Below are 20,744 nucleotides of genomic sequence, written 5' to 3'. Positions count from 1 at the left end.
ATCTTCTCTAGCCGAAAAATAATGATACCGAACGATATTCTTGCCAAAAACAACCGATTTGACTCAATGATCTCTGCAATATTGATTATTTAGGTAGTTCATTCACACGTTATTGTATCATGAGCATTTAATTGGTTAAAATTTAAGACGTTTCGTGATGTTATTGTTGGTCGACGTTCTCTAAATCGGATCCCAAATCACATTCACAGGGCTCGTATCATAAGTTTGGGGGTGAACTGTAGCTTAGATCATCCAGTATCCCTGGTCCTTATATATATAGGACCAGGGATACTGGATGATCTAAGCTACAGTTCACCCCCCAAACTTATGATACGAGCCCCTGTGTGTGTCCCAAATCTTAAGACTATACACACTATACACATACTATAATGATACTAACATCTAATAAATGACAGAAATATGACCATTTAAAATATGTAGTAAAGTTAGCCACAGTTGTAGGACTGTGTTTAGGCACTGCCGTTTATCAGAACACGTATTTTTGAAGTCGATTGATTTGTGCGATTGATCATGACTCCTGTTAGTGCAGCTGTATTTGTCATTTGAATTAGGGTTATTATGCTATTATGCTTGTATGCTAGTATCACTAGAAAGGACTTTATTCAGTAGACATGTACAGGTATCATCATGTTCTTCAAATTCTTCTTAGTCCTTGAATTCTGAAATGACTGACCTGTAATAGGTAGGCTACCCTGATTTTGATAATTGCAGAGTTTGCTAAGCTGAGAAAGAGCTGACAAAGACCAGAATGGTGGCTCATAAAGTGAAAGTTGTCGTGCGTTTGAGGCCGAAATTCTCCGACGAAGAGGAAGTTTGTGTTGAAGCCGTTAGTGATACAGCAGTTGATATTCTGAATTCCAGAAACCAAGGAGAATGTCTTCGTTATGAGTAAGTTAATATATTTATATCTTTGTGGAAGTTTGATGACATCGGCTTAAAAAGGAGCCTGGATTCAGTGTGGGTTTGCCCTGCTGTAGCATTTCGACCATCTTGTCTTTTATAAATCTTCAACATTTTACTCTATTCAACTGCACAGGCCCACCTGATCGAATGTGTTCAACTAGTAACAAATCTTTACGAGCCAATATGCTCCCAATGATTATTATTACACAATATATTTCAAAAAGTAATGGCCTGCTGCAAACTAGCTAAAAAAATGTAATTCGACAGCACCTGTCAATCAGTGTGAAATATCATTAATAATCGATACACCGCACTGCGATATAGATGCACTACGGCCATTATACATCATGCTGCAGGGGTGGAATTTTCATAAATATTCAATAGATAAAACTGAACTTATTTTCAGGTTTTCAAAGGTTTTCAATCACGAGACGAGCCAAAATGAAGTGTTCGAATATTGCGTAAAGCCGTTACTGTACGACGTGACGCACGGGCAAAACGTATCGACATTCGCGTACGGCCCGACCGGAGCCGGAAAAACTCACACGATATTGGGAACAGTCGAAGACCCGGGTATAATTCCTCGTACGTTGTTAGAGCTGTTCGCTATCACGTCGAAACAGATGAAAGAAGACGATACGTGGAAATTCACGATTAGATTCTCTTATCTCGAGATATACAATGAGAAGGTGAGTAACCACTGCTTAATCTGGATAACATTGAAATCTGGATTTTGATCCAATCCTTATCACAGTGAAACCCCGTTATCACGAGCTCAGACAATTTTGATTATTTCATACTGGATATTACGAAATATCGGTTTATAACGAATATGTTTTCTGTTCTCCAGAAATTTGTTGTTATGAAGTTCCGCTGTGTCATGTATATCTTAATTCAGTCTGACTACCGTACGCTGTTGGGGAACGGTTAGAATCTAAGATACTAGACTGATCTTGATTGCAAGGCTAGATACTAGACTGATCTTGATTGCAACAATTTTCATCCGAATTTCTAATAAGCCAAGAAGATTTCATTCTGATTCCTGAGTACTACCTGGGCCACCTCGGTTGTCTGAGGTAGTCGACGATAGTCGAACTAAACGAAACTGAATGTCCGGAACTATATGCGGATATAGTTCGAAAATCAAGCGCTTTTGATTATTAGTTCCGACCACTAGTCGACTAGCTACGAAAACCGAATTTGGCCCTGGTAGTCCATATACGTCAGTTGCATGCATTTTAGTACTCTATCAAACTTATTAGTTTAGGAGCAAATCTGAAAAATACATTTTCAGCTTATTCATCTCTACTTGAATCACATACGTGTCTATACTGAATTGAATCTCATTCGACCTTTCTCTGTAGGCAATAGATCTGTTAAGTGAAAATAAGTCTCAAGATTTACCGATTCGCGAGGATAAAAGAAAACGTGTATTCATCGCTGGATTAACGGAATTAGAAATCAAAACCTACGACGACTTCAAACGCGCCTTCGGTCCAGCTTCACAGAATAGGTACAGCATAAACGGCCACCTGCTTTCTGATCTATTTCAGTTCTCTCAGTAATCTTCAGCTTAATTATTTCATCGAATATTAGCAACAACGATGGAAACGTTTTAAACTGATTGCGATCGAAACGATTTATGAAGCTACATCGCTTTTTACAGAACTACCGCATCAACGAAGCTGAACGAACATTCTAGTCGAAGTCATAGCATTTTGATAATCAAAGTCGCCAAACACCAGCAATGCGAGCCGTATAGAAAACTGACTGGGAAAATGCACCTGATTGATCTCGCTGGGAGCGAAAACAACAAACGAACTGGAAACAAGGGTATAAGGTAAGAGCGTTGCATGGCATTGGCGGAAAAAACCGTATACAGTTAGCTAGACCGTATTTCACTGTTCGAGATTTCTATTTCATCTTCGCAGACTTAAAGAAAGTGGTGCAATAAACACATCCCTTTTTGTGTTGGGACAAGTAGTCGATGCGTTAAATCAAGGCCTGGTACGTTTTCTTACATTATACTACATAAGAGATTTCTTTCTAAATGGTCTGAATTTACCTTACTGTTTGTTCGAACTTTAAATATTATATTTTTATAGCCACATATTCCATACAGAGACAGTAAATTAACACGGTTACTGCAGGTAAGTCTCGCCCTGTATAGAATCAATAGCAGATCTGACTACAACTACTGTTTTTGAGAGTAGTCTATTTTTAAGAACTCAACTACGGTCAAAAATATCAGAATTCTCTCAAAATCAGAATTTTATCGTTCATTTTCAATGAAACTACGATTTTTGTCAAATTACTCTCATTTTTGCTGAAAACTACTACAATTAGAGATATCAGGTAGTCTGGTCTGCAATTGTCTAACTCTGCCTTGAAATACAGAATGATTAGTTCCCATTCGTTTGCTACTTTATTTCAGGATTCGTTAGGCGGAAACAGTCATTCGGTAATGATTACGAACCTATCACCGGAAATGTGTATGTACCTGGATACGTATACGAGTTTAAACATCGCGCAGAAAACGCGATCGGTCGTTAACAAAACTATCGTAAACGAGGAGCTCGAAAGACCCAAACTCGGAAAGCGTGTTCTACCCGATAAACATAAGGCGGCAAAACGTGTGCGATTATCCGATAAAGAGAATTCGGACGACGAACTAGACGATATCGAGTCTCTCACGGAGGACGAAAGTTCGTCGAGTATCAGATTGGACCCGGCGCCGTATCTGAGTCCGTTGTTGCGAAAGCAGAACGACGCGGACGAAGCGTTGCAAGTTTTAACCGACCGTTTAGAAGATCTGGAACGGAAATTCATGCAGAAAATTAACGCGGAAAGCGATCGGGTCGCGGAAGCGAATGTCTTGAAAGAGCAAAGGAACGAAATACGACAGTTGAAGGAAAGCATATCGAAATCTTTCAAGACGAAAAAAGGAGCATTAGAAGGTAGGGTTTTGTTCTGGCTTAACCGTATGTGCTGTACCTCTACAACATTAGATACGGACACGTAAACTATGCATTGATACTCTTACAGATATAAAGTCAAATGCGATACGTCAAATAACTAGTAGTCCGTTGTTCTTCAATCCAATCGGAAGAATAAAACGCAAGCCGTTTAAGTCCACAGCTCGCAGAAAAATCTTATCAGGTGCGGCATCCACTGAGAGCTTTGCTCGTGATATTCTTTACGTCTTCAAAATTCGAGAAAATCCTAACCATATGATACTAATCTACTTAGCTGAAAGATTTTAATTCTCGTTAATTTTTGTGTGCATATTCATAGACTCCGAGTCTGATGACGAAAATCGTAGTAATAAACGTGAAACGTCGCCCGTTCAGCCAGCTGTGAACACCGACGTCGTTGAACGATTCAGTAAGTTCATTGCAGCGAGGATTTTCTTCCAGGTGGAAAGAATGTTGTTCAGTTTCCTTAATGTTGGTTAATATTTGTTATAGGTCAGGAAATCCTTAGAACATTGAATACCGGATCCGAGAAGGATATCCTTCAATTGCAAACTGTCGGCAAAAAACGCTGTCTCCTCATAATCAAGTATAGAGAAGTGAATGGAAGTTTTGCTTGTGTAAGTTGAAACTAATTCTTTTATGAAATCTATGAACCAGCTACAGAAGACTCTGCCTATGACAGTCTACTGTCAAGGTCAGATCGGTCATTCCTGGATATAAGCAATGTTTAAACTGAAAATTTAGATTTCGAGGAAACGCCTGCATCACTTTCACATCCCAATAATTGTAGACTCCACCTAATTGGTACTGTTCATCTCTATAAACCATTAACTCGGTGGTTTCATAAGAAAATTTCTATCCTTTACGCTGCTAAACTCGATTTTTTATTCGGTAACCATCTAATGGGGCTAAAAAAAATCCTGGTCCCAACTGTACCGAATTAGATGTAATCTAAAAAATTTCTCAAAATGAAAGTTTTGGGCATTTTGCTCAAATCAAAAGAGCTCCAAGCACCATTAAAAAAATTTTCCAATTAGAAAGAGTTTTAAAGGATTCGTAGGGACCCTGACTGTATTAATTATCGTTGGTTTGCTGTTAATCTATATTTGACATATGCATCTTTTTATCAGATCGATGACTTGGATCAAGTGCCTGGTTTCAGCGCAACTTTCGTTCAAAGTTTTAAAAAGGTAGGTTCACATTTTCTTGTCCCTCGTGTACGAGTCATCGTAACTTGGCGCCACCTTGATCGTATTTTCCTTTCTTTATCTTTACAGAAAAATCTGATTTCAACATGAGACACGAAAATATGGATAACTGAGATTTTGTATTGTAAATAAAATATTTTGATTGTGATTATGTATAACGAACAACTTGTTCATCTGAATGAAGTTTACATGTTTATAATGGATGAAAATTTAATAAACTTTTTGATATATTATTCTTGTTCTTCTGCCGTAATTGTTTCCTCACAGACAACAACATTCCCGACGACTGGTTTTCTCCACTAGTTTACTGAGTTAGCAGCACATAGCTAATTTTGGATCTTTTATTAATTAGTGCTTTAGTCGACAATGCATCCGGTTTTCCTGGTATCATTAACCCACTCTTAGTGCAATTGATACCGTAGAACTGTCATTGGCAATGTACGCTGCCTTTACACTTGATGTATGCTAACTTGAAAACTCGGACCGTATTTGGGGGTTTTCCAACTGTTCATTGAGTAAAGTGCCCCATACCAGCCTTTAGAAAATTTGATCATCAATTTCAAAAGATCCACTCGTTGGTGACACTTTTTCATGCATTTCCTTATGTAAAATGTGCACATGCTTTCAAAATTTTCACCCCAAATATGCTGCAAGTTCTGAAATTGCTTCTCGGTACCCAACATTTGCATATGAGCACAATACGAAAAGTTCCTCTTACATGAAAATCTACAGCACTCCAACTGAAATCATACAACTTTGTTCCAACAATCAATAATTTATTTGACAGTTCACCATTCAAATTAGTCAGTAAATCATGGGATTATTCTACAACCGTAAACAGAGATCAAATTTAAGAACACACTGGATGTTAAAATAATACGTGAATAAATCTATTTTTGTTCAAAGCAAGAACTAGAAAAACTACTTCTATTTCACTCCTGAGCGATAGACTAAGTTATATCGTACATCAGCACATTTTCTACATTTCATAAAAGTTTGTGAATCATCTGAGCCATGTTACTGAAGACCTGCAAAAAGATTGAATCAGTAAAGAACAATATCAATTGCCGAAGGGTGATGACATGGAGAGAGGTTTGAGCTAAACTTAACATGAACATTGCCTTATCCCAAAACTACAATATAAACAAACAAAATGTATGTGTGGAATACAGGCTGCTATAAAGGCTAACTTACCATTAGCTAATTTACATTGTCGCAAAGATTCGTTAAAAGCTTGACACAATGATAAATCGTGTTGATTTTGGGCGCAGTCCATGAATTGTTTCATCTCGAATTCGCAAACTCTTCCCTGATATTGCTGTTGCTGAGGTACATCTTGATATTGCTGAATCTGCTGAGGAGGAGCAGCTTCGACTTCTTGCCTTCCACCACTGAGTGAATTACCTATCATATGTCCCTAAATAGAAAACGACAAGAAAATCAAGAAGACTTTTAAATAATTATCTGGAACGAATTGTTATTGATTAAGATCGTTATCTACATACCACAGCTGAACCAATGGCCACTCCACCAGCAGTCGCCGCCATCTGTCCAAATAATCCAGGACCGGCCGATTGCGTCGGGGCTGCCGGGGTAGGGGAAGCCGCAGGGGCCCTTGCAGGCAACCTCTGAGCAGGCGCAGGTGGTTGACGGTACTGCATCTTTGGTGGAGCACGGCTGAAAAAAGAAATCAATGTCTTAATCTCTTATTCAAAAATCGTGACATTAGCCTCAAGTAAATGTTATTTCATTAAATTGATGAATATTGAATTGAATTGTCCTCTCTGACCCCTCAACGATTTCACTTCACATTCGACACTTATAATAGTTTCTACATACCTCGGGGCTCCTCTCATTCCACCCATTGGAGATGATCTTCTTCGCGGCATTATTGTTTTTTCGATTACCAATAGTGAAATATACTCAACCGAAGTGTCGAGGATGATATATCTTGACGTTTCTTATGCAACCAACACGCCGATTTGTAATTGACCAGCTCGCCACCTGATGGCAGAATAAAGAATTGGTACTGCGCGGATATGGGATCGGATTCACTCCCGGACTTGTCATTTTTTTATTCACAGTCGAGAAGAGTCCCGGGCACAACTTAAACTTAATGTTATTGCTCTGAATAATTACAAATCATATATAGGAGATACATGCAATAAAATATGAACACCAATAGGCCTACTCAATACAGGACGGTACCGGTACTGCATACTATGACTCGGGACTAGACTGAGGCGGCGCGAGTGCCCATGCCCGGTATAGCTACTACGATCCTATGGAGCGTAATTATTTTCAAATGATAATTACTCCAAGCTAATACATCCACTTTTCGAGGATCTATTAAATCTTTGTCGCTTTTATATCTGCGAAGCTTTTGCCTCTCAGGGCGAATTAGATAATCGGCTAGAATGGATTAAAAAACCAAAAGTAGTTCTTGTCAGTTCTTGACCGTCAAGTGCTAACCCAAGATATTACATTGACGGCGAATATGTGAACTAGCCCGCTAACGGAGTATTCCTACTGTGGCATGCGAACAATAGCATAGGTGGCGGCACTTGACGGCCACCAATTCCACCAACCCGGAAAACCACAATAATCACACGAATATATTTTCACTGCACTAAAACGTATGTTCTGTGTGCGTCTTATAATCATGTTCTTTGATCTAAGGCCCCAACTATAGGCAGTATAGTGATGATTCTTCTCGGGCAACTGGCGTGTGCGTTTAAACCCTTATGAGGTGAGAAAGTGAAATTGAATCATCAAAATTACGCTTTTTGGCTTTTCCCTTGTTTTTTTCGGTTGTTCAGCCTCATCAGGAGAGAAAAGTTGAAAAGTTTAACGATGCTGCCAAAAAAAATGCAGACAGTGATCTCAGCATCCAGAGTGTACAGTTGTAGTTGCAGTGTTCGGCCTCTTGTGTATATATTTGTAACTTTGTGGCTGATTTCCAGTCAAACTACGAACAGTAAGAATATCGCAGATACAGCTATCGACACTTCGCACTACCATCATTACGACGAGTTAACGCGACTTTTAAAATCGTACGCCGTGAAACACGCGACGATCGCCAAGCTACACACGATCGGTAAAAGCAGCCGAGGTCGCGAATTATGGGCGATTCAAATAACGGACAATATAAATACGGTGGAAGCCGGTGAACCGATGTTTAAATACGTCGGAAATATGCACGGAAACGAGGTGATCTCTCGGCAGATTCTGATTTATCTCATCCAGCATTTATTGGATAACTACGAACACGATCCGGCCGTGAAAGATTTAGTCGATTCGACGAATATTTATATAATGCCGTCGATGAATCCGGACGGTTTCGAAACGGCCACCGTCGGAGATTGCACCGGCGTTCGCGGCCGGCGCAACGGACAAAACGTCGATTTGAACCGTAATTTCCCCGATCAGTACGAGAATAATTCGCGAAAAGTTTACGCGCCCGAAACGGTAGCCATGATGAATTGGATTACGCGTAATAAGTTTGTGTTATCGGCGAATCTTCACGGAGGTAGCGTAGTCGCTAGTTATCCGTACGACGATTCGAAATCGCACGAGGAATCCGGTTATTACAGCCCCGCTCCTGACGACGCCGTTTTTAAGCATCTGGCGACGGTTTATTCGCAGAATCACCGGACGATGCACACCGAGGTGGAATGTTTTAGAGGAGAAAAGTTTAAAGGTGGAATTACGAATGGCGCGCATTGGTATGATGTACCAGGTATGTGATACCGGCGTTGAAAAAGAGCCCACAATTAAAAGTACAAAATTTCTTAGTATACTTTCTATAAAAGTATCTTAACATTGATTTAAGCCATTTTCAGTCATGATATTTGATTCTAAAGGCTTTGAATTTTTCTAAATGGTTCCTACAGCCCTTAATATTCCTTAGGATCTAATGATTTTTGGTTTGTGTATGGTCTGGAAACCATTGTTTGTGATTGATTAGTTATTTTGTTACGAAAACTAAAGAAACTTTTATTTTGTTTACAAAAACTAAAGAAAGTTTTGTAAATACAATAACTAATCAATAAGTCAAGATTCTTTTCAAATCTAGAAAAGGATTGTGACTCAGTTTCATCATACTTGAACTTCAGAACCGCCCAGCATATCACAAATACGCACCAATAATGATGATAATTTATTAGCTATTGAGTACGGATGTTTATTAGTTAAGCATTATGTAGGCCTACATGGGAAATTGGCCAATTTTTTAAAACTCTATGAATGGCCCCTAAAGCTTTTCCAAATATTTCTTCGGAGTAATTTCTTCTGTTTGTTACATCTGGGAGGTAGTAAATGGTTTAGCTAAGCCTCTTTCTGATAGGGATTAACGATTTGTATTCATTTCATATCTAAATCAAGGTGGTATGCAAGACTTCAATTATCTGCACAGTAACTGTATGGAGATTACTATCGAGTTATCGTGTTGTAAATATCCTTTGCCCGGTAATCTTACTACCGAATGGCGTAACAACAAACCTGCGCTCCTGGCCTACATGCACGAAGTAAGTATTCGAAAAATCTACAGCGCATGCTGTTAGTTGTATTTCAAGGATTGCATAGCTTTTCTAAGTAAGCTTTTTCGTGTTTAGGTTCACAAAGGTGTTAAAGGTTATGTAGTTGATTCAACAAATCAGAATCCTATAGAAAATGCCACGATCTCGGTGAAAGGAATCAATCACAAACTTTTGACGGCCTCGCACGGGGATTACTGGCGTATTTTAGTTCCTGGTACTTACGAAATAACCGCCTCTAAAAATGGGTAAGTTCATGTCTTGGAATTGATGAAACTTAAAACAGAAAATATTTGTAACAATTGACTGACAATTATCACGATTTTGAATTTTTCAGGTATGACAGCGTGACGAAGAATGTTGAAGTTAAATCAGGAAAAGCGGTTGAAATAAATTTCAAACTGAATTCGAAACTGAATAATTCTAATGTACGAGGATCATCAGCAGTCAACGTGGGGTAGGATATTGCAGTTATCAGTTCTATTTCAATCCCCTTAAAAATATATTTGTCCTTTTGTATATGTATCGCATTTTTCATTCGCAATGGAGGATTTATGATTAAATCTTAATCGTGTTATATATAAATGTAACAGCTTGGAGAATCACTGAGTGAATTTTCATTGCAATGAATCAACACAAGAATTGGACTCATTAATATTGATTTTTCCATGTGTTTCACTGGTATATAAAACGTTGTCCTAAGAGGGATATTCATCTGCTAGTTGTTGATCATATTTCAAATGCCTGCTAGTGGCCATCTGCTGGATGACGACGACAGCTGGAATGCGGACAAAAATCTCAGCGATTCATAGTTTCTTGGTCAATTGTTCTTTTCTGGTCTCTTTCCCATCAAAAATGAAATGTGAACCTGCTAATTATTGCGAGTCTATGTTTGAAAAAAAGTTGTAAAAATTTCATGTTTCACAAACTTAAATTTCTAAAATCCATCCATGAATTTGAGCGTAGATTGTTCCTCCCTACTTATCCTGTTAGGCCCTACCTAAAAACTATTGTCATTGGATTTACAGAGAACAAGTTGCTGATGCGGCTACTAAGAAATTCATTGCTTCTCTGAAAAATGTTTCCGATTATTCGCACCACGAAAGACTCAAGTTGATCGAGCCTACCGTATTCAAACACCATAACCACGCAGAAATGATGGCGTTCATGAAAAAATACCACGAAAAATGTCCGACAATATCGCGACTTTATTCGGTCGGAAAGTCAGTCGTTGGACGCAATTTAGAAGTGTTCGAAATATCCAGCCATCCCGGCAAACATGAACCAGGTAAAGAATTGATCGTTATTGGTGTAGATCATTGGGGAACTTCCAACGCTACTGCAGCAGCAATTCAGGATTCCACTCACGGCAAGGTGAAATTCGCCAGGTTCACTAGTAGTAACTCAGTCTTCAGTGTTCAATTTCTTCTACATTTTAATCAATGAATTTTTCCCTTGAATGAATCGATGAAAACTTTGATAATCAGTGAGTAAAAAAGAAGTAATTTATAGTAATAGCATATTTGGTGGGTCCTGTGAGATGTATGGATTCGGGCGCCCAAAAATCCAGTGCATAGTTGATTGAAAATGAACTAATTTTGACAACGACTGAGTGCTCATCACACGATGTAGCAGGATAGCTCGCATTTCGGCTTCCAAATTTAAAGCGTACCATATAGGTCTAAACAAATGTTTGCAAAAATTGTATTTAGTTAGTAATCTGGTCGTTGATGCTTTTATAAGCTTATGCTTTTATGGCCTTAAACCAACCGAAAATATCTAATCGTGAAACTAAACCACAGACACGTTACTGACTAGTTTTTAATTATGATAAATTGCAGGTGAACCAGAGTTTAAATACGTCGGAAATATGCACGGCAACGAAGTGGTCGGTCGCGAAGTCTTACTCTTACTGATCCAAACTTTGTGTGAGAATTACGGAAAAAATGATTTCATTACGTATTTAATCGACCACACGCGCATTCATATAATGCCGAGCATGAACCCGGACGGGCACGAGATCGCGCAGGTCGGCGACGTTCAAGGCGAATACGGCCGCGCGAATCAGAACGGCGTCGATTTGAATCGTAATTTTCCCGACCGGTTTCCGGCGGTCGCTCGACACGCCCTCGAACCCGAAACTAAGGCCGTCATGAACTGGATGAAATCGATTCCGTTTGTTTTATCAGCGAATCTCCACGGCGGATCGCTCGTCGCCAATTATCCGTACGACGATACCGAATCGGGAACCAGCGTGTACGCTAAATGTCCCGACGATAAAACCTTTCAAATTTTAGCTGAATCTTATTCACTGGTAAGGCTCTAAAATACTTAATCATAAAATTCAGGGGTCAGTTGCTCAAAGATTGGTTAAAGATAACCAGTTGATAAAAACCATAGTGACAATGAAATGACACTATGTCACCTTAAAAACCATAGTGACAATGAACTTTTAATGACACTATGTCAACTATTCGCTGGTTAAGTCGAACCAACTTTTGAGTGACTGGCTCCACGATTGCTATAGATCTGAATCATGCAAAATAGTACTTGTTACTAGACTACAAATATACGTGGCCACCCTGTGAACAGACATGTTAAGATTGAGTAAATTTTTCTTGGCTTTTCAGGCTCATTCCAAAATGCATGGTGGTAAACCCTGTCCGAACCTTTTTCCAAATGAATACTTCACTGACGGCATTACTAACGGAGCTAAGTGGTACAGCATACATGGTTCGTATTTTTGTTGTTAATTTCCTGCATTAAACCTCCTATGAATCGACAATATTCGTTGTGTTAATTCTCATTACCAGGCAGTATGCAGGACTGGAATTATCTGCATACAAATTGCTTCGAGGTGACTCTTGAACTCGGCTGCGTCAAATACCCACTCGCGAAAGATATGCAGAAATACTGGAACGCGAATAAGTACTCGTTGCTCGTATTCATGGGTCAGATTCATAAAGGAGTGAAAGGGTTCGTGATGTCGCTGACCACTGGCAAGGGAATACCGGAAGCCGAAGTACGGGTTAAAGGAATTAATCATGTAATCAGCTCGGCAAAAGATGGGGATTATTGGAGGTTATTAGCTCCTGGTATTTATGAAATCACTGCCTCTGCACTTGGGTATGTTAATTTAATTTGCTTAGTTTAAGTTACTGTTTGATTCATGAAACGGGCTCCCTACAACTCCTTCATTCCTTGAAAATTCCTTCTTAACGGAAAATTGTTTTAAAGGTGCTTGAAACTCCTTAGATTTAAGTGAAATGCCCTAAACTCCTAATACGCCTAAATTGGTGCAGTTGGGATATGTTTTCACACCATTAAAGCGGTTACCAAATTAGAAACGAGTTTAGGTAGTCTTAAGGATAAAAATTTGCTTTACAATGAATTTATGGTTCACCGCAGATAAACAGCACCGATTTAGGAAGAGTCTACAGTAATTGGGATATGAAAGTGATGCAGACACTTCCTCAAAATTTGATATTTTCTCCTTTAAAATTCCTTATATCCAGAAATGACTGATCTGTAGGGACCCTGTTGAAAATACATCAATAATGACATTTTTTTCATTTTGGCTTTCAGGTATCAAAGCGTCACTCATAAAGTGAATGTGACGGACAAAGGCGCGGTACAAGTGAACTTCACGCTAGAAAAAGATACGTCGTTAATTGCCTGGTCAGAACACCACGATTTCAACATCACCGAAAATCTTCAATTCAAATACACGCAATATCAGTCAGCGCTCGTAGAATTGGATCATCTCGCCAAACAGAACCCGACGATATTCAAATATTCAGTACTCGGAAAATCTTCGTCGTCGACGAATGATATTTCGCTGTTTGAATTAGCGGAGAATGTGAATTCGGTTGAGGATAAAGTCGAACGTGCGCATGTAGGAATTATTGGTGGATTGAACGATGAGGTTTTCGGATATGAGATGATTGTTAGACTCGTACGACATTTTGCCACAGGTATGTCAACATTAAGTCTTATTTACGGTGTTCGATCTTCTGTGTAATGAGTGTGTCAATGTTTTGGATACTATCCGGCATGGTTGTCTACTTGCTACTTCTTAGTGCTACTTTTTTGGACAAGTATTTGTTAGGAAGACTCTGAATTGTGCTTACTTTTCACAAAAATGTCAATATGTGCTGGAAAGTGCTACTTACAGTAATCTGAAAAATTTTGTCACCACATAAACAAGGCCAAGCATACATCACTTCTGAGCAATAAAGATATCCATGACATAAGTGATTTGTCCAGAAAATTATGGTTTGACAAATCATGATGAGTTACTATTTTATCGTAAGGCACGATTCACTAAAAAGTGCTATTTTTCCTCACAGAAAGTGTTGGGAAACTTTGGGAGAAGCCTTACTGCTACAAATCATCCCGGGGTTTTATGTTTCTCTTTCAGGTTACTCCAAACGTTCCGAAGAAATTCTGGACATGTTGAATAAAACTCATTTATATCTGATACCGTTGGCAAACCCAGATATAACGAATAAACTGACCCAGGGTAATTGTAGCAGTCATTCGAACAAATTCAACGGACTGAAAAATCTGTTCGACAAGCAAACTAAGGTACCTACCAGTATATTGTATTTTAAGAATTCTGTTTTGTTCCCACCACATTCAAAATCCTTGATATGAATATGATGTTCTAATCAGTCTCGGAACTATAGGCCTTATGTATCATATTTATTGCAGGTTGCGCTTCCAAAAGAATATAATGTACTTGTGAAGTTCCTGAATGACTATCCACTGCATATGGTAGTTAGTCTGGAGGCCGGGGCTCTGGCAATGAGGTTAGTACCCTCGGATTGATTCAACCACCATCATTCTCGGGACTTAATGAATGCATATTATAATCAAACACGAATTTTCGTTAAAATGTTATTCCCTTGTTACTTATATCGTAGAATTCCCTACGATCAGAAACAAAGAAACTCGTTCGGTAAATCGACGTCAAGCACCGATGATGACGCTGTTTTTGAAATGCTCGCTCAGACGTACGTCGATAGACATCCGAACATGAAATCCGGCGGTCGATGCAATGTTAAACCGGCTAAGGGAGGAATATTCCACGGAGCCAATCACCAACCGCTTTCAAATTCAGTCATGGATTTCATGTACATAAAGAATGACTGTTTCATGGTAAGACTGATAACATTTAATTAATTTTTCAGTCAACTAGTCAATGGATTTATCAATCTGACCCTATTTTCTGCAGTTAGCAGCCCATATTTCGTGCTGTAACTATCCAAGTGGCTCGCACTTGCCGTATATATGGAATGAGAATTTACTGTCGCTGAAACAGATCATCAAAAAGTCGCAACAAGGTAAACATTCCCAATACAAACTTAAACCTTCAATAAGAAACCAGATTTTGTGATATTTTGCAATATTATAGTACTAGAAATAAAAGATATCTTGTAGTTTGTAAGCTATTGTGTATGAGATCGAATGCTAATGTAATTTTCTCTCTGTACAGCGGTAAAAGGACAGATATTAGATGAGAGAGGATTCCCGTTGAATAAAGCCGTATTAAAACTGGGTAATCGTGAACATAACGTAACGGTGAATAAATTTGGAGAGTACTATCGCATCTTGACGAAAGGCGATCATCTTATAAATATCGTAGCAGATGGTAAGATTACGCTTCATTTTTCGAGTATCATAAAAGTTGGGATTTTGACCCTTTCAGTGCTGGCTAATTAATACCCGAAAGTGTGTTGAATAACAGGCATATAGTGCACTATAATGCATCTACACTGCGGTGTAGAGTATCGTTCACTATGTTTGACTGACAAGTGCTGCTATTTCAGTGTTTTCAATAAGAGCCAGGTCCCAGGTAAAGGACCCGCCTGTTTTTCAAACCAGCTTTTGTTTCAGGGACTGTGACATAGGGGGGACCCTCCTGTTTTTCAAAGGGACCTGGCTTGTTAATTTCTTGAAAACACTGTATTTATGAATAGAGATAACTAGTTACTAATGACATCAATCATCAATACACCATGAGGCGGTGTACTAACTAAGTCCATCGCTGATTTACACACCACATTGCGGTGTAGATGCACTGAAAGGATTAATGATTCAATGATTTAATGATTCTACTACCGGTATTAATGAATTTTTCTTTGTCATAGGTTATAATCCGCTCGTGAAAAAAGTCGAAATCGAAGCGGACGAAAGTACACAGCTCAACACTCGACTTTCTAAAGAGATTAATATGATGTCTTACCACAATTACACGCAGATGACTAAACTTCTGTATAAGATATACAAAACGCATGAAAAGATCGTTGATCTGAGAAGGTATGAATTTCCTATATTGAAAATGCTAAAAAAAACTTTGAATAACGACATTCAGTGAAACTCGCTGCTTTCAAGTCGTCATAGTTGGGATCATGATTATGTTGATGACTTACACTACCAAATGACAACTTACACTTAGTGAATTGAGTTGGAAATACAAATTGGGACTTAGAAATAGTGACAAGTTAAGCTATGTGATGGCTTAAGTAAGTTTGTCTGTAATAGCTGGTCCCGCGCAAGATCCTAGACGAGCTGAGTCTACTGTATTATAATGATTTCAGTGAATTGTTGTTCATTTCAGTCTCGGGAAATCAGTAAAAGGTAATGAAATATGGTCCGTAGAAATCAGCAGTCGTCCGGGAATACACGAGACCGGAGAGCCGGAAATACAGTTCGTCGGTAATGTTCGCGGCGATGAAGTCGTCGGTCGCGAGATTCTACTGCAGTTCATCGATTATCTCACTTCGAACTACAACAAAGATGATGAAATAACAGCAGTAAGTGTAATTTACAACAGATTTTTGAACGATTTTGTGTCAAATTTGTGGCATGAAAATGTTTTCAATTCAAAGGACGGGTTAACGAATGCATTCCTTTTCAGTTGATTGATAGCACGAGGATCCATATCATTCCTTCGTTAAACCCTGATGGTGCTGATTTGGCCAAAGAAGGAGTTTGCTCCGGTAAACCTGATAATGCTAATGGCATCGATCTGTCCACAAGTTTTCCAACATTGAGTAAGTTTTTCTTCAGGCATCATTGATTAGTAATTGACCTTTAATAACCAGTAACTTGAAATCCAGAATACGGGAGTCAAATGCACATAGTTGCCTCTCATTGCTCATGAAGACTGTTGATGTTCATGTTTTTTTTTGCCTATCTCGTTCTTTTAGATGATGTTTACTATGGTCAAGTGGACTTCACGAATAGCAGCGGTCAATTACAGCCAGAGATAATGGCGTTGTTAAGCCTGTCATCCAAGAATCCATTCCTTCTATCCATTGCATTCCAGGGCGCTACGTTAGTCGCCGCCTATCCTTATTTCGCTCCGTTTAATGATACAGGTATGATTTTCAAACGATCTTGATGGGATTACAGATATGCAATCAGCTATAAGAAATTGACTTTGTATTTTCATTGATGTACCCATGTTTCAGATGGATCACTGAGCCATCCTACTGCCGATGATGAAATATTGAAATCGATCGCTGCGTCTTACGCTAACAAACACCCGACAATGAACCTCGGTAAACCGAGCTGCCCTCAACAACCAGGTATGTATATATGTTGATAAATACATACCAGTACGTTGACTTTTGCAAAGTAAATCGAATTTAAGTGATTCAATTCAGAAGATATTTTTTTCTGCTTACAGGACAATCATTTAAAGGTGGTATTGTGAATGGAGCCGAATGGGAATCAGAGACTGGGACTTTACAGGTAATGAACTGTAAATACCGGTAGTTGAAAGTTTCTGTTTCTTTCCAAAATTATATGGGTTAGCTTTGAGATATCTCGTAGAGACAACAGACATTGTCAGAGCTTATATTTGGCAGTCAATGTGTCAATGAATATTTTTGGTATCCTACATTCCCATCAAAGATGAGCTATGATATTTCACTTTGTGTTTCTGTTTCAGGATTTTATGTACCAGATGTACGGAACATTACCTATTGCCATTGCTCCCGATTGTTGCGCATACCCGAAAAGTAATTCTCTTCCTCGTATTTGGAACATGCATAAAGCATCGTTAATTACGATGTTGAAACAGGTATACCAGTATTGAAATGAATCTCATTGAAACGAAGGTTCTCCTGGTGTCACAGACTCGGCGAGCGCTCTTGCCGATTACTGAATAAATCATTCTTGATTGTAGGCACATCGTGGTATCAAAGGTATCGTGAAAGACAAGAAAGGAAATGCTTTAAGAGGGGCTCACGTGCGCTTCGAGGGTGTTAAAAAAGATGCGAAAACGTCAACTCAAGGTGATTACTGGAAGTACGTGTTGCCTGGCACGTACAAAGTGACGGCTGCATTATTTGGATACGGTCCTGTTAGCAAGGTGAGTGAGAAAGTTGCATCTACATTATCGATATCAACCGAATGTTTGCTGAAGATTCTTACTCTAAAAGATTTCTCGAAATGGTGAATTAGATTAAAGCAACGTGAATTTTTTTTTTATTTTCAGACCGTAGAAGTCAAGGCTGGTCACGTTGTTCATTTAGATTTCATGTTGGAAATTGATTCTTTTATTCTTGGAACTGGACCTATCGTTGTGTTAGCAGTATCAGGTTTGTATTTCATTCAATTTTACGTCTCAATATTGAAAATAGTAACATAGAATATAGCCACTATTCACATAGATGTGCCGTGTAGTACTGGTGTAGTTCCTTAGTTGATTATAAAGGTTTTGTGTGCTGGCTTCGAATAGACTGGGTATCAAGACTGTCTCTAGCTCAGTACTAGCTTCATGAAATATCATGCTGTAATACATTATACCACTCTAATGCTTATGTACCAGCCATGCATTTCTACAATCATTATAGAATATTGAAACTACCGTAGTTTATTTGGCAGTTAGTGGTAAATCATTGCTAAATACAATCTGTGGAATCTATCTTAAGTGTGATTTATTTAGTAATTTGAAACCCATATTATTTTCCTTTCCATCCGCAAAATATCCTAATGAATGCAATCAACTTTATGGTATATGAAATATCTAATTGGTAAGTTAATTTGTTTACTAACTGCATGAAATAGAAACTATTAATTATTGAATATACAATCTATATCGCCGCTTGCTGAAAATAAATCATTTAAGCCTTATAGTGCTGATTAATTAATACCCCAAAGTGCTGGAAATAATTTTGAAAATTAAAAAAAGGGTTTGTTTAATCTGAAGATATGTTCACATTAATGAGAATTTATTTCCTATCGAATGATATTTTCTCAGGCGAATTTGTTTTCTGATTTCAGTTACAGCGTTGATGTTGGTTGTCGTATTACTGGTGATTTTGACGATGGTGCGACGATGGGGCGCTCAGCCGGTAACGTACAAACAGCTGAACACGAACGGTTACCCCGACGAAGCGAACGGAATAAACGGCGGCCAGAAAAAGTCGCTCCTGACGAACGAATATCACGACGATTCGAGTTCAGAGGACGACGTTTACTTCAGTCGACGATCATGATCGTTTCCGTTAAGAAAATCAAAATTTAAATCTCGAAAGTCCCGGATTCATTAACTTCTCAGTTTCATTGACTGAACATACTGACTATATCGATTAGTGAAACCAGGCAATGATTATAACAGTGGAACCTCATTTACAATGAACTTCAGAAGCCCATGAAATGTATCCGTAATAACCGTATAACTGGTCGTTATATCTAGTATAACATTTTTGAACTTGTCCTATTTGTGACAAATTCTAGGTTTTTGGTAACCAATAAATCGTTATATCTGAGGTCGTTTTAACGAGGATCCACTGCATAGATATTCTGGCATTTCTGACTACGGTAGTCTTTAAGTCTTAAGTGTAACGAATGTCCAGTTTTAGGGCTGGTCCCTTTGTCACTGATATGATTGAATGTATGAATGTCTATCTATTGGTCTTTACGTGAGTTACTAATTTCACTGGTGATTGGCTTTCAACTATTAACAATAGAACTTGTACCTGATGGACTCCGTGCCACAACTTTGACATCGGGTCAGAATTCTTGTGAGGAAAATGGTATTCTAATGAATTAATAGCATGATTTAGAACCTTGGGTATATGTATTCTGCTAGATAGAAAAAAGATCACAAAGATATAAATGTAATTTTGGGTGAAGGTGTTTAAAGGTATATACAGTATTAGCAAGTGATGAAGGATATATTTTTGACAAATTTTCTCGAATAATCTACATGGTGCATCCATTATTGTATGGAATAGATGTTTGATATACCAGTATAGATTGTATATTATATAGAATTGCAGCTGTATACTTATATGTAGAATATTATGAGCTTTAAGTTTGTATGAGCGCGCTGCCCTTTTCGTTCCCCATCTAGTGCCTTATCTCGCTACTTTTTCCTTTTTTTCGTTCTCGAAAACGTTTATATTTTACACTTGTTTTTTGAATTGAAAAGTAACAAAATCAAAATCTTCTATTCGAACTTGTAAATGTGAAAGTTAATCATTGTTCCGATGAGAGGACTGTATGATCTCATCCAATCATTTGGCCAGTTTGCAATCAAGTAATTTACATTTCACTGTTGAATTTTTTTTTAAAGTTTATGTCGCACTAAATGTGCATGGGGGATGGGGATGAATATTTGTTGTTGACTCTTTAACTTTAATGAGGTAATTGAAATGGGCGAGTTGAACTTGATAAAATGGCAATCAAATGTAATCGAAATATTAAACGCAGTCGCAGTGCCGATTGAAAATTTTTTCTCCAGTTGATTCAGTTAAAGATTTTATTTTAGTGTATATTCGGGTTTGCTGTGTGTGTATTCTGTGGTCGGGGAAAAAAGCTTTATATTTATAATATAATAATGATAATAATAATAATGGAATAATTGCAAGACTATTTATTTGCTTATATTTAGTGTGGCTCGCTCAACTTTTGAATAGTAGAGACTTAGGATTGAGACAATTTCCCTCCGCATGACAACTTTTTTAGTACAGTGGGATTGAGATACGTTCCTCAGCCTGAATGACCCTCCGATAATAGGAGACTTGCGACTGAAAACTGGTGCCTTTAAAATCATAAGTTTCGTTTTCATGTGTCGACCAATT

General features: G+C 38.3%; 3 protein-coding genes across 4 annotated transcripts; 2 read left to right on the top strand and 1 right to left on the bottom strand.

Annotated features, from left to right (window-relative positions):
• The first annotated feature begins 27 nt into the window (after nucleotides 1–27).
• LOC141898738 (kinesin-like protein KIF22) lies at nucleotides 28–5,271 on the top strand. The gene is made up of 13 exons (XM_074784807.1): nucleotides 28–93; nucleotides 733–909; nucleotides 1,331–1,613; nucleotides 2,289–2,437; nucleotides 2,591–2,764; nucleotides 2,856–2,931; nucleotides 3,030–3,074; nucleotides 3,359–3,881; nucleotides 3,970–4,083; nucleotides 4,219–4,308; nucleotides 4,392–4,516; nucleotides 5,030–5,089; nucleotides 5,177–5,271. Exons 2-13 carry the CDS (start codon nucleotides 770–772, stop codon nucleotides 5,195–5,197), a joined length of 1,800 nt encoding a protein of 599 aa, XP_074640908.1. The 5' UTR covers nucleotides 28–93; nucleotides 733–769; the 3' UTR covers nucleotides 5,198–5,271.
• Nucleotides 5,272–5,874: 603 nt separating this feature from the next.
• Nucleotides 5,875–7,111, bottom strand: LOC141898739 (coiled-coil-helix-coiled-coil-helix domain-containing protein 2-like). The gene is made up of 4 exons (XM_074784808.1): nucleotides 6,947–7,111; nucleotides 6,613–6,784; nucleotides 6,302–6,524; nucleotides 5,875–6,135 (listed from the first exon to the last, which is right to left on the bottom strand). The coding sequence occupies exons 1-4, from the start codon at nucleotides 6,994–6,996 to the stop codon at nucleotides 6,125–6,127; spliced, it is 456 nt and encodes a 151-aa protein (XP_074640909.1). The 5' UTR covers nucleotides 6,997–7,111; the 3' UTR covers nucleotides 5,875–6,124.
• A 596-nt stretch (nucleotides 7,112–7,707) lies between these two features.
• On the top strand, nucleotides 7,708–20,525 carry LOC141898576 (carboxypeptidase D-like). Of its 2 annotated transcripts, XM_074784552.1 has the most exons (25): nucleotides 7,708–7,743; nucleotides 7,927–8,846; nucleotides 9,491–9,633; nucleotides 9,721–9,890; nucleotides 9,980–10,099; nucleotides 10,671–10,930; nucleotides 11,484–11,956; nucleotides 12,273–12,375; nucleotides 12,456–12,768; nucleotides 13,228–13,616; nucleotides 14,063–14,229; nucleotides 14,356–14,453; nucleotides 14,568–14,802; nucleotides 14,879–14,987; nucleotides 15,140–15,295; nucleotides 15,795–15,963; nucleotides 16,265–16,460; nucleotides 16,565–16,700; nucleotides 16,857–17,027; nucleotides 17,121–17,237; nucleotides 17,339–17,403; nucleotides 17,603–17,734; nucleotides 17,840–18,025; nucleotides 18,152–18,254; nucleotides 18,940–20,525. In XM_074784552.1, exons 2-25 carry the CDS (start codon nucleotides 7,961–7,963, stop codon nucleotides 19,152–19,154), a joined length of 5,112 nt encoding a protein of 1,703 aa, XP_074640653.1. In that variant the 5' UTR covers nucleotides 7,708–7,743; nucleotides 7,927–7,960; the 3' UTR covers nucleotides 19,155–20,525. The 2 variants fall into 2 exon arrangements, with proteins under 2 accessions (XP_074640653.1, XP_074640654.1); XM_074784553.1 differs by having other exon boundaries at nucleotides 7,710–8,846; nucleotides 18,946–20,525.
• The last annotated feature ends 219 nt before the right edge of the window (nucleotides 20,526–20,744 follow it).

Source organism: Tubulanus polymorphus, chromosome 2 (genome assembly GCF_964204645.1).
Source record: "Tubulanus polymorphus chromosome 2, tnTubPoly1.2, whole genome shotgun sequence".
Classification (NCBI taxonomy): domain Eukaryota; kingdom Metazoa; phylum Nemertea; class Palaeonemertea; order Tubulaniformes; family Tubulanidae; genus Tubulanus; species Tubulanus polymorphus.
The sequence above is the reverse complement of the archived record's forward strand: the minus strand, read 5'-3'. Positions and strand labels throughout refer to the sequence as shown.

Bases quoted from the DNA above. Each gene is read 5' to 3' on its own strand.
- LOC141898739 (XM_074784808.1), bottom strand. From the start codon at position 6,996: ATGCCGCGAAGAAGATCATCTCCAATGGGTGGAATGAGAGGAGCCCCG. The intron at 6,785-6,946 runs GTATGTAGAAAC...TTCTTTTTTCAG, and splicing joins GGAATGAGAGGAGCCCCGAG to CCGTGCTCCACCAAAGATGC. The intron at 6,525-6,612 runs GTATGTAGATAA...TTTTCTATTTAG, and splicing joins TGGCCATTGGTTCAGCTGTG to GGACATATGATAGGTAATTC.
- LOC141898576 (XM_074784552.1), top strand. From the start codon at position 7,961: ATGCTGCCAAAAAAAATGCAGACAGTGATCTCAGCATCCAGAGTGTAC. The intron at 12,376-12,455 runs GTTCGTATTTTT...TCTCATTACCAG, and splicing joins TAAGTGGTACAGCATACATG to GCAGTATGCAGGACTGGAAT. The intron at 12,769-13,227 runs GTATGTTAATTT...TTTGGCTTTCAG, and splicing joins ATCACTGCCTCTGCACTTGG to GTATCAAAGCGTCACTCATA.
- LOC141898738 (XM_074784807.1), top strand. From the start codon at position 770: ATGGTGGCTCATAAAGTGAAAGTTGTCGTGCGTTTGAGGCCGAAATTC. The intron at 910-1,330 runs GTAAGTTAATAT...ACTTATTTTCAG, and splicing joins GGAGAATGTCTTCGTTATGA to GTTTTCAAAGGTTTTCAATC. The intron at 4,517-5,029 runs GTAAGTTGAAAC...TCTTTTTATCAG, and splicing joins TGAATGGAAGTTTTGCTTGT to ATCGATGACTTGGATCAAGT.